General features: G+C 55.2%; 1 protein-coding gene across 1 annotated transcript in view; it reads left to right on the top strand.

The window, feature by feature from the left end:
• LOC131278775 (disks large homolog 5-like) overlaps positions 1–18136 on the top strand; it is a 91080-nt gene extending 72944 nt beyond the window's left edge. The window contains 12 exon segments of the mRNA XM_058299237.2: positions 1767–1929; positions 2300–2433; positions 3118–3264; positions 3829–4012; positions 4587–4735; positions 5549–5719; positions 6362–6558; positions 13432–13578; positions 13856–13983; positions 14995–15104; positions 15756–15865; positions 17344–18136. Of these exon segments, the coding sequence (XP_058155220.1) occupies positions 1767–1929; positions 2300–2433; positions 3118–3264; positions 3829–4012; positions 4587–4735; positions 5549–5719; positions 6362–6558; positions 13432–13578; positions 13856–13983; positions 14995–15104; positions 15756–15865; positions 17344–17447 (1744 nt within the window). The 3' untranslated portion in view covers positions 17448–18136.
• Positions 18137–20735: the final 2599 nt, after the last annotated feature.

The following is a 20735-nucleotide window of genomic DNA, read 5'->3' as shown; positions in this document are numbered from 1 at the left end:
TTGATAACTGCTAACTGTTTGTGATGTGTATGTCTGTGTATTTTATTCCTGTTTCATTATTTATTTGTTATATATAGTCACATCTTTTACTTACTCTAAGCTCCTTGTCACATGAAGTATACTTCATAAACCTATTTAAAAGGAACCTTAAAAAATTGAACAAGATTTCAAGGAAATAGTGTTTTAACCGCTCACAAAAATGCAACCTCATTATCCTGAGAAAAATTAATTGTGCTTATGTTAAAAAATTAAAATCAGAAGATTAACAAGCAAAATCACCACACATGCCCTCACTTAGAGGTCCACTTTGTTAACATGTCGGTGGTCTTCTGTGATGTCGTCATGCGTGTGCATACATGTAAGTTTGCACGTGCACATTTGTGGAAGTGGAATTGTGCTGTACGGACCTGCCTTCTCGTTTCCCAGTGTGTCCTGTTCGTCTTTCCAGAGGAGTTGTTGTGATTGATACGTCAGTTGTGATGGCTCCATGGCTTCTGTTGAATGGCTGTTATTTTACAGTTGTCCTTTTCTCTTTTGAGGAAAGGGTACTGGTTAGAAGTGGCACAGAGGGCGGCGTGTTAAGGGAGGACTGTGGCGTCCCCGGCTGGAGCACCTCCTCTTGGGGGCACCTGCTCTCTGAGGTCTTGCACCTCTAAACCGTCTGCGTTTGGATGCAGGTTGAGTCATGGAGAGGACCTGGCCATGGACCAGGCCTGGTCTGAGCTGGGGAGGCCGAGGGAAGCGCTGCAGGGCGCCGGGGGAAGGGCCGTGCCGGCAGAGGTGTAATCTCAGCTCTCCTGCGAGGGCTTGGCTGTGGGCGGCGGGGACCCACCTGAGCCCGCTGAGCTCGTGGAGTTGGGGGGGCTCAGGGTCTCCAACCTTGTGCTCTAGAGGGGCTCCAAAGAGGGGGTCAGGCCTGCTGCCTGCCTCAGCTTGTCCTGGGAAGAGGAGGAGAGGGGTTTCCAGGCCCTGGAGAGTGGAGCCTCGGCTGTGTGCGGTCCCGGTCCTGGGGGAGCGGTCAGCCCCACACGGTCGTCTTTTCTCGCTGGGCGGCTGTGCCAGCTTCCTCCTCGGAGCGTTCCTTCTGTTCTCTGTCAACCTTTTGTGCCTTCCAAATGTCTGTACCACCACAGACCTCTTCTGAGACTGCCTGTGGCTGCCGGGCCCAGGTCCTTCTCCCCCGTGGCCCGTGGCGCGGGGGGCGGCTCCCCGGGGGCGCAGCAAGTGCATGGTCTTTCCATGGCTTCCATGCCGACTGCCGCTGCAAACCCAAGCCGTCCAAAGGGGGCCATGATCAATTTGCATCACCCTGGGTAGCCAATAAATATAAAAACTGATATTTTATACTGTCTTTCCTCAAGGGAATGTCACCCCAGAAGCCATCTCTTTTCCCAGGAGGGGGTTCTTGGGACCCTGCTGGAGTTTGTAAATTGCATGCTGTGTGAGGCAGCTCGGCTCACGTGGAGAATCTCAGGGTTTTCCCCTGCACGTATCAGTGTTTATAGTTCACATGGACCGTTCTCGTGTCTCTGGGATGGGGTGCTTTGGTGTCCATTGCTGCCATGTTCACATTACATGAGGTAGCAGGAACGTGCATCATTTGTCATGAGAGAGTTGGAGTAGCCACTCCTCCACCCGGCTGTGTCACCCCAGGAGCACCCGCGCTCCCTGGCCTCTTCTGCATAGCCCAGTTGCATGCCTGAGCACAGACCCTTCCCCAGAACTCTTTGGATCTGAGTCCCCCAAACTGCTGGCTCTCTTCCAAGGCCTTACGTGGAGGAGCCACGCCACGTCAAGGTGCACAAGGGCCTGGAGCCTCTGGGGGTCTCCATCGTGAGTGGTGAGAAGGGCAGGATCTACGTCTCCAAGGTGACCGGGGGAAGCATCGCCCACCAGGCCGGCCTGGAGTACGGAGATCAGTTACTTGAGGTGAGAGAGGGCTGCCCTCCATAGCATGTTCGTGGCAGCATTCTCCTCCTCCTCACCCTCCTCTCCTCCTCGGCCTCCTCTCCTCCTCACCCTCCTTTCCTCCTCAGCCTCCTCTCCTCCCCATCTGCCAGCCCACCCCCCACATCCCTGTCCCCATCCTCCAGCCTGCACCCCACATCCACGTCCCTATCCCCATCCCCATCCCCCAGCCTGCACCCCAAGTGCCCGTCCCCCAGCCCGCCCCCCATGTGCCTGTCCCCCAGCTCTCCCCCCACGTCCATGTGCCCATCCCCCAGCTCACCCCCCACGTCCCTGTTGCCCAGCCCACCCCCCACATCCCGTCCCCAGCCCTTTGTGGGTGTCTCCCCAGTTCAATGGCATAAACCTGCAGAGTGCCACGGAGCAGCAGACCCGGCTCATCATTGGGCAGCAGTGTGACACTGTCACCATCCTGGCCCAGTACAACCTACACATGCACCAGCTGGGCAGCCACTCACGCTCCAGGTGAGGCCGGAGGCCCTGGACTGTGGGCTGGGGAGTGGGCGGGACGGCGAGCTGCTGGAGAGCAGGGCTACCAGCTGCATCTCCTGGGCCTCCCGCTCCTGGGAGGAGGAGAGTTGACCAGCCTAGATTTTGGATGAGAGAGACATTTAAAGGGACTTGTCTCCTCCTGACACTGGGCGAGTTAACTGTGGGCCAGGGTCGCGCTGGGTAGCCAGAGGCTGAAGCCCAGGGCCGGATTCTCAGGCACACTCTGTCCTGAGCAGACCCTGCACCCCTGCCTGTGTCTTACCCCGGGCTGTGGGCCATGGGGCAGGTGAGAGAAGGGGGAGACAGGGTTCCAGTAGCCTAGCACGTTGCAGCTTAGTGGGGGGTCGAGACATGAGCCAAGGAAAAGGGACAGAGAATTCATGTGTCACCAGGGTGCCACAGGCATCAGTCCAGAAGTTGTCTGAGAGGACCTCGGGGTTGAGGACATAGCGGGCCCTGGACAGGTAGGGGAGAGGTGGACCGGCACCTCCTGCAGGGGACCGGCCATGCGCGTCCAAGCTACGAGGCACCTGCATCTCCTTGGGCTTCGGGGTAGGACCCACGTGGACCCCGTCCCCCCTTAGGACCCGCGTTGTCACTGGAGGGGTGTGGCTCTGGGCGGCTGCCCCTCATTCTCCCTGCCCCTCCTCGCTCCAGTTCCCACCTGGACCCTGTGAGCACCCACTCCGCGCTCCAGGGAAACGGTGCCACCACCCCGGAGCACGCCTCTGCCATCGATCCCCTGATGGAGCAGAACGAGGGCCCTGGCACGCCCCCGTGCAAGCAGAGTGCGCCCAGCTCCAGGTCAGCCAGCCGGCACGGGCTGGGAGCCCTCCCTTTGTGCGGGCAGCCAGGCGGGGGGTCCTTGTGAGCCCCAGCTCTTCCTCTGAGCGCATGGGCATGGGGGCTGCTGCCAGCCCTCCCCACCCCCCAGCTGCTGCGTCCCCACCGGCTGCCAGCCACCCCAGCCACCCCAGCCGCACACCGGGTCTTTGGTGTTGGTAGGGGCGGGGAGGTGCATGCCATAGCTGCTCTTTTCCTCCCCCCCTTCTTTTTTCTCATTTTCCCATTGACTCCCTCTCTGCCCCACCTCTCCTCTCTCTTTTCCTTTTATCCCTCACTTGTTTATCAGGCTCGGGGTTGGGGCCGTCAGAGCAGTTTCACCCCCAGGGAGCGCCTGGTTTAGAGGGCGGTGGTCCTGGGCACAGGCTCAGTGGCGCAGTTGAAAGGCTACAGGAGGGTGGCAGGGGGAGGCAGGAGACCGTGAGGCAAGTAGAGCCCGGGTCCGGATCAGCCGCAGTTCTGACTTGCCCGTGCCCGCCTCCCCGTCTGTGCATGATCGAGCAACTTTGATTTTCTTCCCAAAAGGATGGTGGGAGATGCCAACAAGAAGACCCCAGAGCTGCGAGTCATCTTCATCAAAAAGTCCCAGCTGGAGCTCGGGGTGCACTTATGTGGCGGGAACCTGCACGGGGTGTTCGTGGCCGAGGTGGAGGATGACAGCCCTGCCAGGGGTCCCGACGGCCTCGTGCCAGGGGACCTCCTCCTCGAGGTGAGTCCTTAGCTGCACCCTGGGGGTCTGTCTCAGATGGCCCCGGGGACAGACAGTGCAGACTTGATGCCGGGTGACCCCTGGGTGATTTTATTTTAAACCCTCATAAACCCAGGGTGCTGCATAGACCCTCTGGGTAGACCCCTGGGAAGCCGGGGAGGCCTCTGCGAAGCTGTGGGCAGAGCCCCCCAGCCTGGCTGCGGGGGTCCAGGGGAAGATGATCTGCTCTTGTGCGCAGCAGCCTCTGATTTGACGGGGAGAGTTGTACCTCCCCTGCACAGGGTCCCCTTTTGATGGGAGAGTTGGTGCATAGATATTTAAAGGTTCAAGTGCATACGAGAGGGAGTGCTGTATTTTGAATATCTCATACTTGCACGGGGACTTGAACGTGGCTTTTCCTGGGCACTGGGGGAGACCCCAAGGATTCAGCCCTTCCTCCAGAGGGGAGGCAGGGGGGCTCCCAGGTAGGGGGATGTGGGTTCTCTGCCTCTTCGCCACACTGGCCTTTCCCGGCTGTCCAGGCCGCCCCCTGGTTTCTGCCCTTCTGACCCCAATCCCCCTCATCCCCGGGCAGTACGGCTCCCTGGACATCCGGAGCAAGACGGTGGAGGAGGTCTACATGGAGATGCTGAAGCCCAAGGACAGCGTCCACCTGAAGGTGCAGTACCGGCCCGAGGAGTTCACCAGGATCAAGGGCCTGCCTGGCGACAGCTTCTACATCAGGTGCTGGGCCTGGGGGGTCGGGGCCAGTGGAGGGGCCTCCAGTGGCGCTCCGTTCCTCGTCAGTGCCCCTGTGCTTCCTGCCTCCTAAGGGTAGGGCCGTGTTAGCTGTTACTTGACCGCCTGATCTGCAAGTCACAGCACGGTGCTCGTGACTTCGAAACACCCTTGCGGGCTTTGAGGAGCAGGTGGGCTTCCTTATTTGGGGTTTAGGGCCTGGGGGGTTTGGAGGCCACAGATCCCCCTTTCCCTCTGGTCTGCACTCCTCTTCCTGTCTTGCCCAGCAGTGTGCATGTGGACGTTGGGGTGCCTTGTGACATGGTGTGGGTGCAGGCACAGGATTAAGCATTTCCTGGGAGGGACTTTTAGCTTTCTTCATGATCCCTCAGATCTGAGAGCCCCCCCAAAATTAAGAACCACTGATCGTGAAGTACCATGTGGTGCATTTCCCTGTCTCCATGGCCTATTTCCATCTTGCGGGGTCTCTAGTCTGTAGGAACCGTGGCCCTTGCCTTCAGGAGGGAAGGCATGCAAGAAGACCCATTTGGAAGGGGAGGGTAGGGACTCAGGTCTTGGCCAGAAGTTCTCAGTCTGAGGGAGATGGTGCTGCCCTAGTTCTAGGGCAAGGCACCACCTTCGTCCTCCTGTGCAGAGCACGGGCGCCCGCCTTCGGGGAGCCGCTGCAGAGTGGGAAGGCCCAGCTCCAGTTTCTGGAATGACTTTTTGGTCTGGGGGAAGCACAGTGCAGGAGAGCAGTCTTGGGGGGCGGCTCCTTCAGGGTGCAGCTCCCCCTGATTGCGTCCTCAACCCACCCAGGGTCCTGTACGACCGGCTGGCAGAGGTGGAGCATGAGCTGAGCTTTAAGAAGGATGACATCCTCTATATTGATGACACCTTGCCCCAGGGCACGTTTGGCTACTGGATGGCCTGGCAGATGGACGAGAACGCCCAGAAGATCCAGCGCGGGCAGATTCCCAGCAAATATGTGTACGTCTTCTCCAGCCCCGGGCCGGGGGTTCGGGCAGGGGCAGAGTGGGCTGCCAGCCATGGAGCTGTCCCAGGGATGAAGGGCAGGGGCCTGGGCTGCGGGGAGGGCTAAGCTGCTCATTCCCACCTCTGGTTGGCCAAGATCAATTATCTAAGGAACTGCCCCTGGCATAAATCAGAATTGTGCAGAGAGACAGTGGTGACTCAGGAAGCATAACTTTAAACGCTGTTAAGCTGGGGAGCAGCTGTAGCATAGAGGTTTGAGCACCTGCTTCCCATGTACAAGGTCCCAGGTTCAATCCCTAGTACCTTCTGAAAAAAAAAAGAAAAGAAGAAAAACAGGCTCAAGAAAATGCTATTAAGCGAGGGCTTTCGTGGCAGTTCCTTTGACACTGATCTGAGTAGAAAGTGGTAGAAATTCCTAAGAGCTGGCCCCTAGCACTGGTGTTTGTGCAACCCCCTGCAAAGGTGCGTGAAGGGGTCCTCGGTGGTGGGCTGGGTGAAGTAGCTATGAAACCTGCAAAGGGGAGCCCTGGAAGAGGCCCTGGTCCTGTGTCGGCTCTCACCTTCCTCATTGAGCAGTGTGGGCAGGGAGACGGTCCCAGTGGCCTTGCCCAGCGCTGCCATTCTCTGTGGCCACAGGATGGACCAAGGATTCTCCAGGAGGCTCAGCATGTCCGAAGTCAAAGATGATAACAACGCTGCAAAGACGCTGTCAGCCACCACACTCAGGTCCTTCTTTTGAAGGAAACATAAGCACAAGCGCAGTGGGTCCAAAGAAGGGAGGGATCTTCTGGCCTTGGACGCCTTTTCCAATGACTCCATTCCACTCTTTGAAGGCAAGTGGCTAAACTTGGTTTTCCAGTGGACTCTCAGGATTTGGATTGAGGTTTATCACTTAAGCCTCAAGACAGTGGCTTAAGCAACACAGGGTCTATTTTTCTTTCAAATGCAAGAAGGCTGGCGGCAGGCATCTGGGTTGGTTGGGTGGCGCTGCAGTTTTCAGAGTCTATGATCATTTTGCTTGCCACCCATAGTGTGTGGCTCCCGTCTTGGGGCTTCCCTGTGGTCACCATGTGTGTCCTTGCAGCTCTAGTCATCATGTCTTTGTTTCAGGTGGCAGAAAGGAGGCTGGACCTCTGCTTGACAACTCTCTTTAAATCACAGCCCCATGCTGTGGCTTCCACTTGTGTCTCACTGACCACTCTCATCTGCCAGGGACATGGGGAAAGAGGGATTTGGCTGGGTGCATTGTGGCCTCAACGTTACAGGAAGCCCTATTAGTAAGGGAGAGACAAAGATGGGCAGTGGGGAGGCCAAAAGCAGTCTCTGCTCAGGGATGTTCCTTCCAGAATGGCTGCATTTCAGGCTGCTTGGTGGTGACCCAGGGCCACCCATCTCCACAGGTCCTTGGCATCAAGTACCAGGGAAGGTCAGGTGGACCCTGGCAGATGGCCTCGAGGGTAGGGTGCATTTGTCCTGTAAAGCAGGCCCTTCCCAAGGCTGCTCTGGTTTTGGCCTGTAGCCCTAGGATGTGTGCCAGCTGGGCAGGGCGGGCAGGGGCAGGACGGGCATGGGGCATGGTGGGCATGGCTCAGGGCGGGCACAACGGGCAGGGGAAAGGCGTGCAGGGGCCGGCGGGAACAGAAGGGGGGGTGGTTTCCTTCCTCCCTCCCTTTCCTGTCCCTTCTCCTCTGTGTTTAAAATGGAGGCCTGGGGCTCAGAGAGTGGAGTTACCCACACCCTGGGTCCCGGGCTCCCCATTACTCTCCGTTAAGACTAGAGCCCGGGGGCCAGGTCTGCCTGCCTGTTTTTCCGCGGCCTGCGAGCTAAGGGTGGTTTTTATGTTTTTAAATATAAAATGTGAAAGGGACTGTTACCCCAGTCTCGCTCAGCTTTGCCGTTTGTCTGAAATGCATACTCCCGTGCCCTTCACAGGAAAAGTTTGCCAGCGCCTCAGTTAGGGCTAGGGCTACGCTTCTCCCTCATTTGGGTTTTCCTTCATTCCTCGCTGCCTGCTCTCCCCTGTCCCCTTCTTCCCTCTCGCAGGCACCGTCTCCAGTGCATTTGGGGTATGTCCTAGATATGTATATATCTTTGAAAAACAGCCATTTGTCAAATCTTCCTTTTAGTCCTTCAGTTTTGCATGATAATTTTTGAAATTGTCATTAAGTACATTTTAAATTAATACATATCTTTCTGGTAAATTGACCCTTTTATCATTATGAAATGTCTTTAGGTCTGTCATGTTTCTTGCATTGAAATCTATTTTGTCTGATTCAGTTATACAAGTTTTCTTCTGGGTCATCTTTTCCCATCCTTTTACTTTGAATTCTTCCTGTCTCTTCATATTTAAATATCTCTTATAAGTAGCATGTGGATTTTTTTTTTAATCCACTGTGACCATATATCTTTTTAAAAAATTCTACTGAAATATATGTACAGAAAAGGGCACATACATTTACTGAGACATGAACAACATAGAGAGTTTTCACAGCCTGAACATACATGTAATTGTTCTGGTCACTCAATAAGAGTATTTCATCCATTACATGAAATGTAATTACTGATATATTTGGATTTACATTTATTGTCTATTTGTTTTCTATTTTTCCTGCCTGTTTTCCCTTCTTTTTTTTTTTTTGTATTAATCAAGTATATTTGCTATTTCATCCCACCCCTTTCCTCATCTCTTAGTTTTTAAAGTTATTCATTTTCATTTTATTCCTTTGTGGGGTTACAGTAGACTACACAACATGCATCACTGACTTACTACTGATATAAGTTATAAGGAAAGATTCTAGATCATCAGAATACTGTAATTTCATTTACCTCTTTCCCACCTTTTATATTAGCATTTTAATTCTATGTATACTTTAAACACAAGAGAGTATTATTGATTTGCCGGCCAACTGTTCACTTATACTTACTCTTTCCATTACCCTTCATTCCTTCTTTTTTTTTAAAGATTTATTTATTTATTTAATCCCCCCCCTCCTGTTGTCTGTTCTCTGTGTCCATTTGCTGCGTCTTGTTTCTTTGTCCCCTTCTGTTGTCGTCAGCGTCATGGGGAAGTGTGGGTGGTGCCATTCCTGGGCAGGCTGCACTTTCTTTTCGTGCTGGGTGGCTCTCCTTAGGGGGCGCACTCCTTGTGCATGGGGCTCCCCTACGTGGGGCACACCCCTGCGTGGTGCGGCACTCCTTGCGCTCATCAGCGCTGCGCATGGGCCAGCTCCACATGGATCAAGGAGGCCTGGTGTTTGAACCACGGACCTCCCATGTGGTAGATGGACACCCTAACCACTGGGCCAGGTCCATTTCCCCCTTCATTCCTTCTTGCAGTTACGTGTTTACTTCTGATTTTGTTTTCTTTCTGCTGAACACCTCCCTTCAGTATGTCTTTTAGAACAGGTTTGTTGTTGTTGATAAAGTCTCTCAGTTTGTCTGAAAATGTCCGTTTTGCCATCATTTCTGAAGATGATTTTCACTGGGGACAGTATAGAGTTTTAGATGGACAGGTGTTTTATTTAATCAGTTTAAAGGTGTTATTGACTGTCTCCTGGCTTTCATGATACATTCATTTCCCTTGGGCCATCATAACAAAATTACCACAAACCATGTGGCTGAAAACAATACACACTTTTCTCAGAGCCCGGAGGCCAGAAGTCCCACTCAGCATCTCTGGACTGAAATCCGGTGTTAGGAGAGTCAGGCTCCCTCTGAGGCTCTGGGGCGGGTCCTTCCTTGCCTCTTCCAGGTCTGGTGCCAGCTGGCCTTCCCTGGCCTGTGACCACAGCACCTGCATCTTTCTCCCTCTGCTCCATCTTCTCTGCCATGTGTATCTGCCGCTTACAAGGACACCCGTGATTGCATTTAGGGCTCACCCAGGTAAGCTCCTCCTCTTGCTATCCTTAACTGCGTCACCTCTTTTGCCATATAAGGTAATAGTAACAAGTTCTGGGGATTAGGACCTAAATATGGTTTTGAAGAGCCTGCTGTTTCTGGTTTCTGGAGAGAAGTCATTTTTCATACCCTTATTGTTGAAGGTAATATTTTGCTCCCCAACCCCCCATTGCTTTTAAGATTTGTCTTCAGTTTTCTTTATGATTATCCTGCTTGGGGAGTTCTTAACATTTTCTTGAATACCGTAGCTTGACACTTTGGTCAGTTTTGGAAAATTCTGGCCATTGTTTCTTTTTTGTTTTTAAATCTGTAATATTTTCGTATATCTTACTGTGGTGTCTTCTTTCCATAGGTTTTTTTTTTTTTTTGCATAGTTATTGTAATGTATTAAACACACTTGTACATACATACATAACTACATATATACATGTGTGTACAATTCAATATCCTTTTTAATATTTACTGTTTTCATCAGTGCTTTCCCACATTCATAAGCATCAGAGCTTCCTAATTTCACGTCATGAGGATCTAGGTTGGTCTCCCTGACAGTGCCTGGCAGAATGTCACTCAAATAATTGTTGGTTATTTGAATGGCCCTAGGTTTTAGGCTTTTCAATTATTTCCACCATTAAAAAAAATAAAATAAAATCATGGTTCTTTAACCACTATCTACCTTTCTGCTCTACTCCTGTTCCTTTGTGCTTTTGACCATGCCCGTTTATCTTTGACATGTTTTTTTCTCCGTTTTCTGTCTCTTTTCTTCTCTCTATGTTCCAGTATGTATGTTTTCTACTGGCCTTTTTTCTTAGTTCCTTAATCTCCTCTTCTGTTGTGTCCAGTATGTTCTTAATTTCATAAATTGCATCTTTTAATTCTAGCGTTTTCATTTGCTTCTTCATTAGTAGATTTTAATTCCCTGGTGAAATTTTCCTTCTTGTTATCTGTTTTCTTAAACGTATCAATCACATTAATTTTAAAGACTGGGTCATCATTCTTCCTGGTTATCTGTGAGTCTCCTATTGTCTTTCTTTTTTCTCCTGGAATACCTGGTCATCTTTGGCTGAAATGTCAGCATTTAGGAAATTGTTGGGGCCCTGTCCTCCAGAGCAGTGGCGGGTCACCTTGCTGCAGGCAGGCACTGAACGGACCTGAGGCTGAGCTGCAGCTTTTGTGCAGTTGGAGGTTCATCCTGAAATCTAGGCATGGCCCTTCAGTGGTCCCGTCTGAGCCTGGGGTATCATTTAGGCCCCTCCTTGCTAGCTGTCCTTGACTCCCTGACTCTGTCTCCTCAGCACCATGAGACTGCAGGGACCTCAGTTCTGCAATTTAGTGACTTTCTTAAACTCTCAGCTTCTTTTCTCTGCTTAGGAATTTGGCAAATGACTTTAAGAAAAAACGGGTGAATATCAGGCTTAGTTCTTTGCCTCTCCCTTCTCTCTGGAATCCTGGCCCCTCAAGCCCTGGCTGCCTTGGCAATCCTAAACTATATTTCATCTCACCTGCTTGGTGGTTGCCAACAGCTCTGCTGGCTTCTTTGCCTCTCGCTTATACTCCAAAAACTGCAAATGCTGTGTTGGAGGGAGGCTTACTGTTTCGGGGTTCCCTTCTCCCCAGGATCTTGCATCTCAATTCCTGGTTGCTTCAACAGCTCTGTGATGCCTCCAGAAAGGTGTTTCTTCTTTTATGTGGCATTTGAATTCCTGCTTTAGTTCATTGGTTCCAGCTGCCGCGTGTGTCCCCAGAAGGCCTCCTCCTCGTGATTGCACACCCACCATCATGGGCTGTCCACCGCCACGGAGGACGGGCTGGCCTTGTCCCTGACCCCTTAGGGACCTGTGCAGGCATGTCTCAGGGCTATGCACTGAGCACTGGTGCTTCCTTTTCAAGAGGTCATTACGGTACGGACGGAGCCCCTGAGACCACCCCTCTGCTCTGCCCTGGTTAGCTGTGACCTCGGAACACCCACAGTTCTTTGGGCCTCTAACTTACCTGGTTAGATTCAGTGATAGGAAAGATGCTCTCTAGCCCTACGATTCTGTAATTGTGAGGACTTCTGATGGGGATTAGTCAGGGAGGAACGTGCATCTGTTAAATGGGTGTTAACAGTAGTTAAGAGAATATGGTTCTTGTTCAAGTAAGTTAAGGGAAATACTGATTTAATGTCCAGAAACGGGGGAATGGATGCATATTCGTGAAGCTCAAAAGGAGTAAATGAGATATGTCTGAATCAGCTTGGGTGCATTCCAGAAACAGAACACTAAGTCAAAGAGTTGCAGAATATATTATCATGCTATTTTTGTCAAACACATGCAATAGCAATATATAGTTTTATGAATATATAAAAATCAACGTTTGAGAATAACAAAATGACTGGAAGGATATGCTTCCATCCCATAATATTAGTCACCTCTGAAGAGGCCAGTAGGGGACCAGGATTGGGAAATGGGCATCAAAGAGGACTTTAGCTTTATCTGTAATTTTTTTTTTCTTTACGCAAGAAGATGTTCGTCTCTTCTTGGAGGAAGATCTTTTTCCGGGGACTCCTTAGATATTTTCCCAAATGCGTGGAGGTTCTCAGGTGGTGAATGTGATGTGTGTGGCGTTTCCCAAGCTTATTTGACCACCACATCCTCCCTCACTTTTTTTTAAAACAGATTGTCTTGTGACTCTGGCCTTCTGTGGAACACTAGGTTGTTTAGAGAGCCACATGGATGGGCGTGGACAACTGGCAGTCAAAAAAGCCGCGCTTGGGGCAGGTTGAGGGAGCGGGGAGACCTGCTCAGCCTCGCCCTCAGGCCTGCCTGCTGCTCAGCCTGGCGCTGGCCCTCGCCCTCACCTGGCGCCCTGCACATCCCTCCATGCTCCGCCTCGGGCCCAGCTGTCATCCCGCCCACTCCCGGGCCTTCTGGTGGCCTCTTCATCCCCTACTCCAACCCCTAGCGTTTGTTCCACCCCCTGCTGCTATCTGGAGGCCCTTGTTCCGCTGCCTAGTGTTGTTAAGCAGCTCTTGTGTTGTCTCTTCACATCGGTTATCTCCTGGTGCCAGGCAGAGTCTGAGCTTTCTATTGTGCACTCTTTGTACTTCTGAGATGCCAACGCGGTGACTTGAACCAGCTGGATGCAAAGAAGATGCTTGCAGGTTTTGAGGCACAGTATTCTCCTGCCAGGGCTTTTATGTCCATTATGTGGGACGCAGGGTGCAGTGCATGCTGCTTCAACTGCCTTCACTGAGACCGAACAACCGTGTCTTAAACTTGATGAGAAGCTTGTTTCTGTCACCTCTAACTGTCCAAGCTGGTGGGTTGCCTGGGGGAGGCGCTGTGTTGTGGGGTCCGTCCAGGGGCCCAGTTCCCTTCTGTCTTGCGGCCGTTTCCAAAGGCCTGTCTTCACCTTGGTGGTCAGGGCTGGCTCTGGCCAGGGCTGGCTCCAGCACCCTTCATCCCAGCCGATGGGGAGGGAGCTGGGAAGTGGCAGCTGCAGCTGCTCACACCCCGATGACCAGGCCTGGCTAAGCTCAGACTTTATCTCAAGAGGAGCTTGGATACTGGGTGGAAGGAAAGCAGGCACGGGGCACACAAGGAAGCATGTGAGAGCTGAAGGACCGGGGGACACTTGGCTGTTCATGTGGGGGAGAGAACTGTGTTGGTCTCCAGGAACAACAGAGGGGCCCCATTGCCCCTGCCTGCAGGAGAGTCCCAGGCAGCAGGGACGAGTTGGTCCCCAGCCGGGCTGTGGATCCGTGTGACGGACCCCACAGATCCATCGGGGAGTGACGGAGCCTGGTGATGCCCCCGCCTTCTCTCCTTCAGATCCGGCGAGCAGCCTGGCCTATCAGCGGGTGCAGAAGGTCGAGTGCACATCCCTGCAGCCCGTCCTGGTTCTGGGGCCTCTGCTGGACGTGGTGAAGGAGATGCTGGTGAACGAGGTGCCCAGTAAGTTCTGCAGATGCCCCCTTGGTAAGGGGTGCCCCCTCACCTGCCGGGCACGTCTGTCCCTGAGTCAGCCAGAGCAGGCTGTTCCGGAGCCTTCCCTAGAGGACAGGCGACCACAGACTGGGTCAGATCAGTGTGCGGCCCCGGCCCTGCCTCCCCCGGGGCGAGGGCAGTGGCGTGTCCCTGAAGCGCTGGTGCACAGCGGGCTTCGTTCCGGGGGAGGCTGTGAGGGCTAACAGTGCCCAGTACCTGGAAGGGGCCTTGGGGTGCAGAGTCCTGATGCCACGTGCCTGCCTTGCAGAGGTGATGAAGGCCTCCCAGCAGGCCATCGAGCGGGGCGTCAAAGACTGCCTGTTTGTCGACTACAAGCGGAGAAGCGGGCATTTCGACGTCACCACGGTGGCTTCAATAAAAGAAATCACAGAAAAGGTATCCCCCGCGTTAGGCCGCGGGGAAGAGGCCCGACTGTGTGTCGGGATTGGGCGCCCCTGGCTGCGTCAGGGCCCTTTGCCTGTGCATCCCTGCCCTGCGTGTCTCTAGAGCCCCCACCCCCAGCTCTTCCCACAGCTTCACGGAGCTCATCCACATGCTCTCTGGCAGAATCCACCTGCCTGCGGCCTGCCCTCGTTGGCTCTTGGCGCCAGGGCAAGCTTGTGGCCGCTCCCCCTCCGAGGAGGTAGATGAGAGCTTTGAACTCCAGGGAAGAGCCTCCTGCAGGGAATTCTGAAACAGATTCTGCTGAACCTGTGAGCAGACTCTTAGGTTTGTGTGCCTCGTCTGGAGGCCGGTGCGCAGCTTCCAGCACGGCCGCCTGGGGGGCCCTGCCTCCATACCGTTGCTATCTAGCTCTGTATGCATTTGAACGCCCTCAGGTCCATTTGTCGGGAAGCCCGAGAAAAAGACTGGTGGCTCTGCAAGGCGTGTTGGAAAGACCCCGGCAGAGCAGGGGACTCGGGGTCCCCTTAGGACTTGTCCTTCTCAGTCTCTGCGACTGGGGCTGGCCAGTCCACCTCTTTGGGTTGGTTCCTCCTGTTGAAGGAGTTGGCCTCTTGCGGCTCTAAGTGCACACTGCCCTGTGGGGGCGGAAGAAGGGACTCCCCGGTGCAGCTTCAGGGGTGTTTGGTGCAGCTTCAGGGGTGTTTGGGGCGGGCGGCCCAGGCACAAGCCTGTGGCCTTTCATTGTCCCCCATTCAGCCTGGAGGCTCAGGGGACCCAGGGAACGTATGTCAGTCACAGCCACGCAAAGCCACACTCCCCTCCAGGACGCTCCAGCTCTTCATTTGTTGGGTCTGGCAGAAATAAGGCCTCCGGGCTGGGGGTGTGGTTGGGATCCCAGAAGTTCCCCACACCTGGGCGAAGGCAGGGAAGGAAGTCTGGATTTGGGCTGCGCCGCCCTCTCCTCGCCCCTGCCTGTGGCACTCACGCTCCCTCCTCCCCCAGAACTGGCACTGCCTCCTGGACGTCGCGCCCCACGCCATCGAGCGGCTGCACAACATGCACATCTACCCCATCGTCATCTTCACCCACTACAAGAGCGCAAAGCAGATCAAGTAGGTGCCGCTGCCCCAGGGCTCGGCCTGGACGGTGAGGGCTGGGGGCCGGTGGCCCTGGTTGCGGGGGGCAGCGAAGGAGAGGCAGGAGGTGCTTGGAGGAGGAAGGGAGGGGCCGTGCCCCTCGTGGGCCCTGTTCCATTTCAGCCAGGCCGCTTTAACTGTGTCCCCTCCTCCAGGCAGCCCCTCAGCCCTGCTCAGGGGCCACACGGTTCCTTCGCACACCCAGCTTTGTCTGCACAGCCCCTTCCCACCTCTCCGCCCCCCTTTCCTCTTCTGCTCACTTTGGGGCTCAGAGGACACAAAGGGCCGGCAGAGCCAGGCCGACCCGGATCGGCCTCAGGCCAGCTCTGCTCTCGCTGAGGTGCCGTTTCCTCGGGGTGTCCTCAGCCCGCCAAGGCTGCTTCTCCTTTTACCTTCCTGGGCTCCCACGCATTGGGGGCCAGCTGGCTGTCACTCTCTGTGCACACACTGGGCCCCCCACTGTTCCCTCTGCCTAGAGCCCCGACAGGACCCGCGGGCTGTTGCTCTGCTTTCTGAGGTGCTCCTGGGGCGCCCCACAGCCTGGGGGATGCCCCTTCCCCTGGACGAGGAGAGGAAAAAGAGGGCCTTGGAGGGGAGAGGCTCAGCCTATGCTGAGTGTCCCACCAGGGAGCAGAGGGACCCCATCTACCTGAGGGACAAGGTGACTCAGAGGCATTCCAAAGAGCAGTTTGAGACGGCGCAGAAGATCGAGCAGGAGTATGGCAGGTACTTCACAGGTAGGTGCCAGGCACGGTGAGGAGGAGCCGGAGGCTTCCAGGGCGTCTTTCCTGAGAGCAGGAGGAGTCCGGGCTCACGGGCCGCCTCCCGGGCCTGGTTGCAGGCACCTCTCACCGCAGCTGAGGTGTTGGAGTTTCCGTCGCTGGGCGACACTGGGCGTTTTAAGATGGAAATGTAAAGTTCTCTGAGCTGCGCACCTGGTCGCCAGCTGGTCTTTCTCACCCACCTTCTTAGTGGGCAGCCGTGGGTCCGTCTCGGGGCCTGGGAACCACGTAGCGCAGCTCCTGGGTCCCTGCGGCCCCGGATCCGAGCACTCCCTGGCGAGCAGGCAGCGTGTGCGCCGTGGTCGTCTGTCCCCCCAGTGGTCAGTTTCGGCCACGGGGTTGTGTGAAGAAAACCCATCTCTGGGCTCTGAAACAAAACAAAAAAACCATGGCTCCAACTTACCTGCTGCCTTTTTCCTTCCTGGTTTTCAGCCTCTTCAGTAAAATCAGACACTCGTAGGGGGTTAACGTTTTGGTCGTGGGAAGAAAGGGGCAGTGAACTTGAATCGTGGAGTGGGTTGTGATCTAGAACAGGGCTTCCTTCTTTTGCCCCCCCGTGGTCAGGGGTGCATCCGTGTGTTTTAATTTCCAGTCCATAGTCCATCACAGACCAGTCCTTTTGTCAAACACGTTAAAAGCAAATTACTAGAGACAAACCTTAAAAATCCCCCAGACTTGGAAAATGCGAGCTCTCTTTTTTATTGCATTCAACTGACACAAAGTTATCCTGCCCGTCTCTGGCGGCTTCTGCACACTGTCTGCTTCCACTCTCACCTCTGGCAGCCGGGGCCTGCTTGTGGCCAGCGCTGTTCTGCGCAGCTTGGAGGTGCGTCGCCCCGATCCACGTCCACCGAACCTGTGGTTGAAGCCTGCAGGGCAGAGCTGGGCCAGAGTGGAATGCATTTCATTGGCTTTGCTGGAATCTTCTCTGGGCCTGGAAGCCTGACCCCTTAAACTCATCCTAGTTCCCTTTAGAATCCCTCTACCGACTGGGCCACACAACACCCACCCTTCCTCCCCTAAGCGGCTTTCCATGTGCTGGGATCCCCCAGCCCGGGGAGTTATTGGGACGGTGGGCAGTGTGTGCGCGGGGCCAGGCCCTGGCCGCCCAGGTTGCAGGATAAACCGGAGCCCAGCCCAGCCTTGTTGGAGCCTGTGTTTCCAGCCACCTGCTGAAGAGCCGACCAGATGCCGCTGGAGGGACAGGGGGGATGCGGAACTGATGTGCGCTCCACTCTTCTATTTTTTGTCTTCTATCTTTTTATTTATTTTTTCATGATTCTTTCTCCTCCCCACCTTCTTGCCTGGTGGAGGAGAGTGGGGTGGGCGGGGGGCAGGGGTGCCACAGAAGCTCAGAGCAGGCAGCAAAAGGGGCCTTAAGACCCCAGGCCCTCCCTCTGAGCTGAATGTGTGTTTGGGGGGCTCTTTTGCAGGGGTCGTCCAGGGAGGAGCCCTCTCAAGCATCTGCACGCAAATCCTGGCAACGGTCAATCAAGAACAAAATAAAGTCCTGTGGATCCCAGCCTGCCCGTTGTAGGGAAACCTCGTCCTGTGAAGAGACTGCACATGTTCTGCCTGCGTGAACCCGTGGCTCAGCTCTCTTTAGCGACTAAAACCAGAAAACTGCACGGGAGCGTGAAGGGGAGGCTCCCACGAGCACAGGCTCCGGAAGCTCCCGCCCGGGTGACGGAGGGTGGCGGCCAAATGGATCCAGGCCTGGGCAGCGGACCGCGCTCCTCGCACCTGTGTGCTTAAGACTCGACTGAACAAAAACACACAAAAGACTTTCGACAGAGGGGTTCAACACCAACCTTTCTTTCTCCAGCCAATCAGAGATGCTGCAAAGGGAACCTTCCAGATCACAAGTTTACAAGCCTTTTCTAAGTATTTGGCGGTTTCTGTTTACTTGAACGGCTTCACGTTGTTGGTGCCAAGCCCCTGCCCCGCCTCCCCTCCATCTTTCTGCCCCATCTGTTTCTTTTCCTGCTTTCAGCGAAACGACTCTGGAACCTCACTAGCGGCTGCTTTGCTCCGGGAGGTTCTCGGTGGGACCAGAGCTGTGGCAGCCTTCCTCCTGTCCAGGGAGGGCCCCGTGACCGCAGGTGCTCAGGCCATTTGAGGTGGCAGATCCAGTGCCTTTGTGGAGTCGCCTCGCCAGCGGCAGCGTCCCCCCCTGGGGAGGGAAGACTGCTTTAGCAGTCCAGTAAACTCGCCTCTCTCCTCCTCTCCTGCCTTCCACAGCCTCTCGTTTTTTCCTCCATCTGGGTTTATCCTTTAAGCATTTGGTCCCTTGGAGCTTCGTAGACTCCCGGTGACAGGTTCTGTTCAGCTAGGGCCACTGTGTACCGTTGGGTCCTGCGGCGGCTTGCTCGGTCGGTAGAGGTGGGGTCTGGCTGCGGACGAGGGGTCGGTCCAGCTCTGGACGAGGGGTCAGTCCCACTTGGGACGAGGGGTCGGTCCGGCAGCAGACGAGGGATCAGTCTCACAAGGGGTTGCGCGGTTCGGCTGACGGGGTCGCCCGGCGAAGCCGGCGACGAAGGGGTCGCCTGGCGAAGCCGGCGACGAAGGGGTCGCCCGGAGAAGCAGGCGACGAACTGGGGACAAGGGAGGCCAGGCCCTTGTCGGGGGCTCTCAGGACTGGAGGGCGCACAGCAGAAGAACCACCGCGGAGACAAGGTAAACACGCAAGTCCACTTTACTGAGGGAGAGGCAACAGTTTTATAGGGGCTGGGGAAGGCTGATTGGTCGAAGCCACGCCCTGTTCTGATTGGTTGCCGGCGAAAGGTCAGTGGGCGGTACTGGACGGGGGAGGGCTGGTGGTTAGGGATTGGCTGTCGCTGTTGCTGGGGGAAGGGGCAGGGTTTAGGGATTGGTGGCTGCTGTTGCTGGGGTGGAGGGCAGACTGGATTTCTCCACCCACGCCTGGCTGTTGCTGCTGTCGGGGGAAGGGAAAAGGGCGGGCTGGATTTTTCCGCCCACACCTGGCTGTTGCTGCTGTCGGGGGAGGGGAAAAGGGCAGACTGGATTTCTCTGCCCACGCCTGGCTGTTGCTGCTGTCGGGGGAGGGGAAAAGGGCAGACTGGAATTTTCTGCCCTGCGCCTGCGCAGGGAGAAGGAAGAAGAAGGGTGCCGCCCCACAAGGCATCGTGTGGCGCCATCTGGGAGGAGGGGCGGCTGCGGAAGCATGGCTGCCGAGAAGGGGAGACCTGAGGGCACTCTGCGCCCATGCCGAGCTCCCTTCAGGGGTGGCGGTGGGTCCGACCAGCCACCCTATTATGGTGGCAGCGGCTTGGCCTGCCACGGCCGCTCCCCTGCCAGACCAGCAAAGCACACTTCAGCCCGAGGGGTGACCGCAGGGTCCTTTTTAGGTTCTGTAGTTGGCAACAGCCTTGACCAGTGGAGATTTTGCGGGGTGCCTCGTAAGCTATTACATTCTAGAGTGTGGCGAGTGCATTGGCGCATTCTATGCTGAAACTAAAACTGAAACAAGGGCCTCTCCAGTCTAGGTGGCAGCCGTCCCTGCCTGCACCGGGCCCCATGGAGGTGTCTCCATTTGGGGCTGGCTTGCACTGCCCATGCCGGGCGTCTCTGGTGGAAGGGTTGAGGTGTCCTCCTAAAGCTGTGCGTCCTTTTCCCAGGTACTGTACGGGGCTCTGTGGGAGCGTGCCCTGCCTTTTCATCCTGTTCCTAACATTTCATTTTCCTAGCAAGAAATCCGATTTCATTTTATTCTTTGTAATTCTAGACATTAGATTGTAGTTTAACCATTACTGACTTTTTTTTTTTAAAGGGATATATTTTCTTGCACAGTTGTTCAAAAAGAAGTTTCAGTCCTCAATGCTGTCCTTTGTTTTATAGGTACAAGTTTTCTAGCTCACACAATTAAGAAAAACTGTAGACTAGGTCTCGCCGTGTTACCTTCAGGCCCCTCGGGGGTGGTTTCTCGGAGCCTCGGGCTGCCTCGGGCTGAGGGTGGTACGCGGGAGCAGACAGGTACTGTTCTGGCAGACTGGGATTTTCTGTACTAAAATGTTACTTTGTATCAAAAGTTAAACAGACTTTAGTACGACAAATAAAGGTCAATTTCTATAACTTGTGTGTGCAGACACCTGTGTTTCCCTTGGTTTCGTGCCTTCCTGCGCCCTCAGCTTCGCCGGTTTCCTAAAACTTGCCACAGCTTCCTTCCTCTGCAGAGCGTGGCTGCTGGGCGACGTTCTTCCCAGCTCAGGACGATCAGGAGGCCCTCGGACCTGCGTCCTCAGCCTGTGTCATCCTTCCCCTCTGTCCAGCATTGAATAGGCATGGTGGCCGAGGCCACCGTTGCCCCAGGCAGCGGATTTGGGGCCTTAGAGCCTGCCCTCTGGCCTGCAGGTGTGGGCTTGGGGGGGCGGGGGGGGCAAAATGGAAAGGGGGCAGTGAAGCTGAGTGCTCGGGGGCCCTGCAGGATGCCAAGGTCCTGCTGTCCAGTCAGCGCTTCATCTGCAGGGGACCAGGCCCAGGCCACGCCCAGCCTGCCAGGCAGGGTCAGCAGGGCTTCCAGCCGCCTGGCCCCAAAAGCCCCTGCGCCGGGGTGGTGGGGAGGCCCCTGGGAGGCCAGCACTGGCCTCAGATGGACAGAGGCCTGAGGCAGAGCAGAGGCCGCCTTCCCTGCTCTTTGGGCTTGGAGGGGCTTGAGGGCAGAATGTTCTAGAAAAACCAACTGCTGGCGTGGTGGCTGGGCCCATGGGGGAAGATTTGGTTTTGGCACCTCCCTCGTCCCTCCCTCCGCTGTGGACCTGCAGCCTTGGCCCCCTGGGGGCTACGGGAGCTACAGAACTGAGCTGGG

The sequence above is a fragment of the Dasypus novemcinctus genome, chromosome 6 (genome assembly GCF_030445035.2).
Source record: "Dasypus novemcinctus isolate mDasNov1 chromosome 6, mDasNov1.1.hap2, whole genome shotgun sequence".
In the NCBI taxonomy this organism is placed as follows: Eukaryota; Metazoa; Chordata; class Mammalia; order Cingulata; family Dasypodidae; genus Dasypus; species Dasypus novemcinctus.
Note: the sequence above shows the minus strand (reverse complement) of the source record. Positions and strands in the feature narration are given on the sequence as shown.